At 38.6% G+C, this 9,263-nt stretch overlaps 1 protein-coding gene across 1 annotated transcript; it reads right to left on the minus strand.

Moving 5' to 3' along the window:
• Positions 1–1,476: 1,476 nt before the first annotated feature.
• On the minus strand, positions 1,477–3,251 carry LOC104099828 (protein SHORT-ROOT-like). The gene has a single exon (XM_009606943.4). The coding sequence runs from the start codon at positions 3,129–3,131 to the stop codon at positions 1,806–1,808; it is 1,326 nt and encodes a 441-aa protein (XP_009605238.1). The 5' UTR covers positions 3,132–3,251; the 3' UTR covers positions 1,477–1,805.
• Positions 3,252–9,263: the final 6,012 nt, after the last annotated feature.

Consider the following 9,263-nt stretch of genomic DNA (forward strand, 5'->3'; position numbering starts at 1 on the left):
AGAAGTTCAGTGGAGAAGGAAAAATTGTCCAGCGAAAACACAAGTAAATGGAGAAAAGTCAAAATGATCTCTATCGTTCTAGCCTTAGGTGGAGGTTAAATCTTTTCCTTTTCACAAAGCAATTGGTGATCAACACCTTTGTAAAACATCGTTGGTGGTTACCTTATGCCCTTTAGAGAAAATTATAATCTTAAGTAGAATGTTATTTTTCTGATATAGTTTTGATTAGACACCATTTTTGCTGCTTAAAGATCAACTAGTTGTGGTTTGGTTTTTCCATGCGGGCAAAACGTTAATGCCACATAAGATTGTGCACGATAACTTTAACGGAAGAAGAGTGTATTTGATCTAATAATATAACATTAAAAATATTTTTAGACTAAAAATATAACCGAAAATAAATTTGATCTTTTTCTCGTAATAAAGTAATAAATTTGACCCTTTTCCCATTTAAAAATCCAGACTTTGTCATTGGAGGAGTTGGTGGTGAGGAAATGCTCAAAGTTCCATCTCCCGATCAGAAAAGGACAAATTGAAGAAAGTAGAGGTAAATTGAAACGGGCAAGTTTAGCGGCAGTCTTATCTAAATCAATAAAAGTGGTTCGCCACTAACTGATGTTGGCCTGTGGCTATTGTACGTAAATGGAAAATCAAACTTATGCTATTCATATCACTAGACATAAAGGCAACCATGGGATCAAGTCGGTATGCTTCTGCTTGCCACCAATTTCCCTTCATAGGGTCCCCTTCTTTTTACCTTTTTTTTCCCCTCCCTATCCTTCTTCTTTCAGTATCTTCTTGATAAATCTTTGTAACACTTTATCTTACTCTTCTTTAATTTGCGAAACAAAGAAAGAGTAAATTACAAAAGAAGAATCTTTATGACAAACATAAGAAAAATATATTATTCATGATTTCTTTCTTCTTGGTCTACCTAAACAATTGTCCCAAGGATAATAATTGCTACCATTGTTCCGACTACGGGTTCGGCTGAGCCCAGTCGCTTTGATTCAGATCATGTATTTATCTTACGAAATTCATTGAATATATAAGAATTGTTAATTTGGAACTCAGTAACTTAAAAGGACTAAAACCTTGAATCCATAAACTCTAAATTCTAGCTTCGCCTCTGTGTATCCTCATCTATTAGTATGCACGATTAGCTTAATCGCCATCTTAGGCACATTCATTAGACGACTATATTTCCGGAAAAAAAGAGGAATGAGTCAGGATTTTTTTTCTTTCTTTTCTGTCTAATATATTCTTAAAGGAGAATCTAAATTTATTTGTAATAACAAGTACTGCCAATAAGAAAAGGGGAAAACAGCCTCCAATTTACATTATAATTAATAGTGGGAGAGGTCCCCCACCAAGGCTAATTAAAGTGTTGGAGTACAAATGACCAGTACGTACCAAGCAAAAAAGATCAGTGAAAAAGAAACCATAATTTGAAAAAGCTAGTACAGATGCAAAAACTTTCACCAAGAAGAGATCGAGTAAAACAAGCAAAAAGAACGAAAGCAATACAAACTCCCAAGCACAAAGCATTACAGTGTTGTTGAATCTAAAAGGTAGAAAAGGAAAAGAAGGTTATAATCTAGTAGTAATAGTCCTATATATATGTTTGCAAGATCCAATAGAAGAGAAAGATGGAAAGGAATTAAAAAAGAAAGCAAAAAGAAGCTCTAGCTCATCTATGCTCTTGGATTCCAAAAATAGAAAAATCAAATAAAGCTTGTTGTAAGCTAAAGTCTATAATTACTAAGCTGCAATCCCAAGCAAATCCGAGTCACCAATATGAATCTTTACTGATCATGTCGCTCCATTAATTTTTCCCGGGGTTTCCATGCAGAAGCCCATACCACAGGTTCATCTCTCCAAGTCAAGTAAATTCCAGGTGACTCTTGATTTTCTTGTGGTAGCACAAGTGACCATCCAACTTTGTATCTCTTAAGCAAGGACTTAACATCATCAACAGCATCATCATTGAGTGGAAATGAGGAAAACCACTCTCTAAGCCTTTCAGACCATTGATTTCCTCTTTCTCTTGTTTCACCATCTCCTTCACCAATTTGATTATCACAAGCCAAAACCTTAACTATGCTTTTGGAACATTCCCTTTCGATCACAAGCCTTTCGTTGCTCGTGATTGGAAAGCTTTCATCAAGCATCTCAAAGTATAGTGTGTAGAACCTAAGGCATTCTTCAAAGCACTTAACAAAGTCATTCCTTGTGCTAGAAAAATCAGCCTCATGTTCTACTATTGTCACAACTTTAGGGTTAAGTGATTGAAGCATTCTTATAACAGCTCCCCTTTCTTCTACTTCAACTTTTCTCAGGGCTCCAATGCAATTAACAGCCACTGCTTCCGCTTCTTTTATATTCAAACTCTCCTTTGTGAGTTCTTTCAAGTGGTTCAATCCACTTATAACATTGAACTCAAAAGGCACTCCCATTAACCTAGCAAATTTCTCCATCCTTTGTGCTACTTCTTTCATAACTGATTTCACTAGCGTGCTTTCCGTGACAACAACTGTGAGTTTCAGATGTGGTGTTTCGTCGTTTCGCGTGGCTAAGGCTTCTAGTAAAGTTGGCCACTGAGTACAAAAAGTGTGACTTATATCAATTATATGAAGCTTACTCTCACCATCTAATGCTTCTAAAATTGCACCATTTGATGCAACGTGACCAAAAGTTGTCCATGGACTTACCTCTTGAAACTTTAGGATCAATTTCCTAGATGAATCAAAAGATTTGCTCTTTTCAGCAGCTGAACTTAGGGTTTTGTAACACCTCAAGCCAGTATCAGTGGCCTTACAAAACAGGGCTTGCAAGAAATAAAATGCCAATTTTTGATTGCAATCACCATAGGGAGAAGCAAGCTCATTCAACATCCACAACAAGTGATGGATCTTGGTTGAATCTTTCTCAGAAATCGCGGTAGCACACTCTCGGAGAAGTCTAGAAGCCCACTTGGCATCAGAAATTGGATCACCATTTTCCGGTGATTGACTTCTTGATGAGTTCTCATGAGGCTGTTGATTAGGGTTTTGCATGTTTATCAAATAATGAACATAGTTGGTTACTAAGAAATTATTTGTAGGTTTGGAAAAGAAGACACTTTTTTCCATGTGTTATGGAGCCCTCTTGGTAGTGGCTCTAAGAAAGCACTTTTACAGGTTTAAAGCCATTTTGATTTCAATAGTAATCAAAGTAGGAAAATTGATTAAGCTTTTCGAAGGCCTTATAAGTTTCTAGCAACATAATTGGTCATATATTCGTCACAATATGGACTTTTCTATTGTTAATTAAATAACTTTTTATATCTGTGAGCTATATACTTACCAGTTCATTGAGAGAGACTATGCTCCTCAATTATATTGACAAGTATAGAACTTCCTTCTCTCTATTGACAAATTAAAATTAAAAAAAAAGAGAAAAAATATCGTTAAAACTTTCATGAAATTAGCTGCTTCTTGGTCATAAACTCATAATCTATTTGATCTTATTAGAATTTGTAAGAGTCAATGATATCACTTAACTAAGTTTAGTTTGAATTATTTAGATAATACTTTTGGTTTGGTGTTAAACTAATCAGAACTTTGTTAATTTAGCTCTTGTAAACTGAATACTTGTTCTTTTTAGATAGGATGAGCGTTGTTTTTACAATTGAACTGCTCAAAAGAATGATGGAAATGAGTAAATGTATATTCGACATTTACGCAAAGAAGCATTCAAGAATAAATCAGTCAACCCTTTTGCGTATTTATTGTTTTTTCCTCTTTCTTATAGATAATAATAAATAAATGATTGATGTCACGTTAAGATATATATGAAAAGTTTCCGAATTCTGTAATTTATTTTTGTACAGCCGGTTTTGGGGCATAGGATTATGAAGCAATAAAAATTCTTGTGATATGGAGAGAAACAAGAATATAGAAGCAAAGTTGAATCGTCCAGATCAACATTATTATTAATCAATATCAAGGTTGTTTGGTAAGGAATAAAACAGTTATTCCTAGAATAAAATATAGTTTAAAAAAGGATTCTCCATTAATTAATTGCAGACGTCTATGTGTGTATGTGAGTACGAGATAGATAAATCCCTTGCTAATAAGAACAAACAGATGATGATTAAAACAATGTGTATTATAAAGACACATTATGACATACTAGATTTTAACAAATTTAATCGATTAATCAATTCTTCTTCTTTTTCTTTTTCTAACTGGTCATATAGTAACTTCACCACTATTACTTTTTGCGTTAATTAATCAATACTAGACAGATAATGTATTCATTACGAAAAAAAATAAAAAATCAATTCTTTATCTTTGCACCAATTTATTTAACGAAATGCTAGTACTCGAATAGTCAAATGTTAATATTTGTAGATTTGAATTTGGACAATGATATGTTTCATTGTACGAAATAAAAATTAATATTTTTTTGAAATTTCATGGTAAATACTACATTGACCACAATGAATATATAGCTCTGACTTCAAAATACTACAAAATGATATTGTTGAGAGAAGTAATAATTATAAAACGAATTCCATAGTTGATTCATGCTTTTGGTTAAAATAATAGTTAAAAAATTAAAGATTAGAGAATATCAACTTCATAGACTGGTGATAAATGTTTTAATGTTAAGAGCTCTAGTCAATTTTATTTCTTTGCGGTTTGAATTTCTTTATATTAGGAAGAAGATGGCAACAAATTGTCTTTATACTTGGGTTCATCAGAAGTGGTAAATCAAATCAAAGTTCAGTGACTAGGAACTAATCTGTTAAGGAACAGTTTAATGCAGGCCTGGTTTTTCCTAAAATCTTAGGAACACAACCTAGGGAAAACATTATTCCTTTTCTAGATTATTCAGTCTGAAATGATGGTTAAGATCTAGAACAAGACAGCTGCTCAAGTTGAATGGTTATCCTTCTAGGAAAATGAGCCTAGCTTCTAGATAAAACCTAACTCATGCATGAATGATTATATAGCATTAATTGCTAATAAGAGTTTTTGAAAATCTTTCTTTTCTTTTCTATCAACTACTACTACAAATCAATCCAAAACCCTATTACACTTCATTCCAACCACCAATATAAAATTAAAAGAGTATTAACCTAGCTCCTTTTTGCTATATTAACTACTTATTTCTCGACATTTTCCCCCTCACTTCCTGTTTATCCGAAAAATGAATATAGTTGAATTTATACACGATTCCGAAGATATGTGATACGACTTAATACAAAATGCTAGGATAAATAAAAGGATGAATATGAGTTGAAGAAAATGTAATCCGGACGAATCAATTATGAACAATGAATTTAGGATTCAACAAAATATAATCAAATCTCAGAAACTAGAAAGATCCTTCTTGCTTATAGAGGAAATAATACAGTTTTTTCGTAGTCTAAGTCCTCAAAAAAGTGCCCTACAAGAATGATAAACAAGCCCTTTTATAGTGAAAGGGTTTGGCTCCAAGTACAATAAAATAAACATTTAGTGGGAGACTCATGATAAATCAGCTTTTCCATAATTTCTACCAAGATTCCCTCTAGTGGGATTACAACGGCTTTTGTCTGCAAGCTCGATCTTGCTTAGAATCCTCGATTTTGGTTCGAACCTGATTTCGGCTCGAACTCGTGATCTTGGTTCGAGCCCGATCCTGGTTCGAGCCCTTGGATGGATTCCAGATCGCTGTAGGTTGGTTTTTGGGTTATCAGCACGGTAGATCTACTCGCGCCATGGTTCGATTCTTGTTTGAGTTTGATTATGATATCAATCTCGACACTCGACATGGACCGGTCTCCCCGGGCTCTAGGATAGTTCGTGCCCCCCTTCGGGATCTTACTTCGATACACCACCCTTCGAACCGTACCGGACATGCCAAGGCTGAAATCTATTTCAACCGTATACAGATAGTCCCCTCGTTTCTCAGAAAGAAATATGGCGAGAAACGATATGATTCTCAACGTCTCGATCGGATTATATCTTGTCGATTCCATCATGTTCGACCATGACGCATGTGATAGCTGTCCTGTCAGTTTAATCTTTTAGGGCATTTAATGCATGTCAGGCGGTGGTCGGCCACTGCTGATAACGAACCGTCGTCGCTTTGAACCTATAAATAACTCTCACCTTTATCTTTTATCGTTTTTGCATCTTTTATCTTCTAAAACTTCTCAATTTCTTCTTTATACTCTCCAGCCTACCCAAAAGCTGTGATTTCTTTCTGAAAAGACCCCATCAATTCTACCAAATCTCTATCACTTTCTTCTATTCCATATTTTTGAATTCAAAAATGGCGAAAACATCGCAAACCGTTCCTCAGAAAGAGAAAGCTCCATCTTCACATTGTGTCGCCGATGAGACACCGGCGGAGCCACGGCCAGAGGAGTGTGTCCCCGAGGCATGCGTCCTTACCCTGACGAAGACATCACTTCTCACGTGAAAGAGTTTTTGAACGTATATACTTACCCTTTCACTTTGGGTGCCCTCGATTCCGTCGTTATCGACTTCTGTCGACAGTATCAGGTAACTTTAGGCCAGGTCCATCCTTCTTTGTGGCGGATCGTTATCCTGATCCGATATTTCGTGAGCAAAATCGAGGGGATGTCGTTCACCCTCGATCATCTTATCCGGCTATACCGTCCCCCACTTTTTCGGGGAGGGTTAATAAAACTCCAGCATTGGGCTACCAAGGCTTTGTTCTCGAGTATTGACGAGGACAGGGACCGGGGTTGGATGAGCAGGTTCGTTCGAGTAAGGACTTCGGACCTGATCCCGACTGAAAAGATGCCCTTTTCCCGAGGAGTGAAATTTGAAACGTAAGTGTGATTTTGCTATTGCTTCTATTTTGTTCTTTCATTTGTTCTCTTATCGACACTCCTTTGTTCATGATGTAGCGGTTCCATGGATGCCCGGAGCGGTTCCCAATCTCAAAAATTAGGTACGGGATCTTGTTTCGACTTCCACATATGCCGAACGCTCATGGTGTGATTTGTCTAAGGGTCGGTGGGAGGCCAAGAATCACGGTAAGTTCATTTCTCGGACTCTAACAAGGCATTTCTCGATATTTTTTATAAGGTTTTCCATATGCAGGTTTGGGTAAGGACGCGGTCTTGAGACCTCTGTCTAATGAGGAGGATGTCTCGACCTTCGTTCCAAAGCCGGTGAAGGAAAATAAAAGGAAGAGGGCTTCATTGCCCGAATCTCCAAAACCGAAGAAGAGGACGGCTCGTAAGCCAAACAAGAATATTATTCCTCTGACCGTAGAATCCGTTTTGCGCCTAAGGGATGAAGAAGAAGAAGAAGAAGAAGAGGATAATGAGTCCGTGCTGGCGGTCCGGACGAAGAGAGCCACCGATGCTTCAACGCCAGCTGGATCGATGATGCCCTATGGGGCTCCATCTCGAACTGAAAATATACCGGAGAGAGGTTCTGGTAGAGTCCCCGAACTATCGGATATCGAAGACGCCTCTCATCAGAATCAACCGGCAGGGGTTACAATCGAAGAGCCCTTCGAATCCCTCCAAGCCGAGGAGAATGCTCCGAACGAGTCACTTGGGGCGGCAGCGATCGAGGACTCGCCTGCCTTTCCCGCTTTTTTCGCAGGGGTGATTCGGGAAGCTCAAGATCTAGGAGCCCTCGATCTAGATAGGCCTCAGGATGAAGAGGATCCATTTCGCGACCTGTTTACTGGCATCGAGGATGTTGCCGGTACCGGCGATGAATCAGATCTTTTTCACGGTTTGCGGCAGGCTTTGAACCAGGTGAGTCTTTTTTAAAAATCTTTTTGTTGGTATTGCCCTTATGTTCGTCTTTCATTAACTTCGCTTCTTGTTCCTTCATAGGCTGCGGCGGTCCATCGAGAACAATGTTCTCATTCCCAGAATGAGCTGCATCGATACACGGCCGACCTGAAACGTGCTACCGATGAGAGGAACTCTCTCAAACTTTCCTTAGGGCAGAGAGAGGAGGAAATAAAAGATCTCCGGGCCGAGCTGGCCAAGGCTTATCGAGACCAGGATGATATGTCTGAGCAGTTAATGATGCTTTTGAAAACCTATGGGTTCGATACCAGAACAGTAGCTAACATTTCGATCTCACAGCTGCAGCAAAAAATCGAGATGATAGGGAAGCTGCGTGAGGAGGTCGATGTGATAAGGATGGAATCCTTGCAGTGGAAAGAAGGTATGGACCGCTTTGCTGCAGAAAAAGAGAATGCTCGAGCCCAGTTATCATCGTCTGAAACCCAACTTTAGAAAATAAAGGAGAAAGTCCTGGTTCAAGCAAGAAAAATTGTTGAGCTCGAGGCTCGGTTGGCCTCAGTACTCGCCAAGGCCGAATCCGATGCTGAAACGGCAAAGACTTATGCGGATGCGCTCGTGGCCGTCTATCGGGCTGATGCTGAAGCTGTCCAAGTTCAAGCAAGAGAGGCAGCCGAATCTACCAATGGTCGGGTGCATTGGGTCACCAAACTTGCTAAGTACCGATCCAGGAGAGAAACTCTCGAGGAGATTCATGCTCGTGGCTTCGATCTTACGTAAGAGATAAAAAGGGCAAAAGAACTCGAAGCTGATGCTGAAGCTCTGGTTTTCGATGATGATGACGACGATGGGAGTAAAAACGGATCCGAGAATGGGGGGGAACCTGATAAAGAAGAGACCGCTCCCATTTAATTTTTTTTTTTGTAGCCACCTATGTAGATAAATTTTGTGTATAGGCATATCTCTATGTATTAAACCACTTAATCAAACTTGAAACTCGTGGTCTCTGCAACCGAGCGAGCATTTATTCAAACTTGGGGCGATGTAGCCCTTTAGACTTATCAATTGTCAACGATTTGATTTTGAAGAGAATATAGCCTGTGGGCGTGATGGTCGAGCGAGTGTTTGCTTGTGCTCGAATTGATGTGGCCCGTAGGCTATTTGGTCGAAATGAGAGTTTGCTCGAACTCGAAATAAAAAATAGACCGTAGGCTTGATCGAGTGAATGATTCGAACTCGAATTAATGCAGCCCGTAGGCTATTTGGTCGAGTGAGTGTTTGCTCGAACTCGAAATGAAAAATAGCCCGTAGGTCTGGTCGAGTGAATGGTTCAAACTCGAATTGATGCAGCCCGTAGGCTTTTTGGTCGAGTGAGTGTTTGCTCGAACTCGAAATGAGAAATAGCCCGTAGGCTTGGTCGAGTGAATAATTCGAACTCGAATTAATGCAGCCCGTAGGCTTTTTGGTCGAGTGAGTGTTTACTCGAACT

The sequence above is a fragment of the Nicotiana tomentosiformis genome, chromosome 12 (genome assembly GCF_000390325.3).
Source record: "Nicotiana tomentosiformis chromosome 12, ASM39032v3, whole genome shotgun sequence".
Taxonomy (NCBI): domain Eukaryota; kingdom Viridiplantae; phylum Streptophyta; class Magnoliopsida; order Solanales; family Solanaceae; genus Nicotiana; species Nicotiana tomentosiformis.

Excerpts from the sequence above, each read along its gene's own strand:
- LOC104099828 (XM_009606943.4), bottom strand. The coding sequence starts at position 3,131 with ATGGAAAAAAGTGTCTTCTTTTCCAAACCTACAAATAATTTCTTAGTA.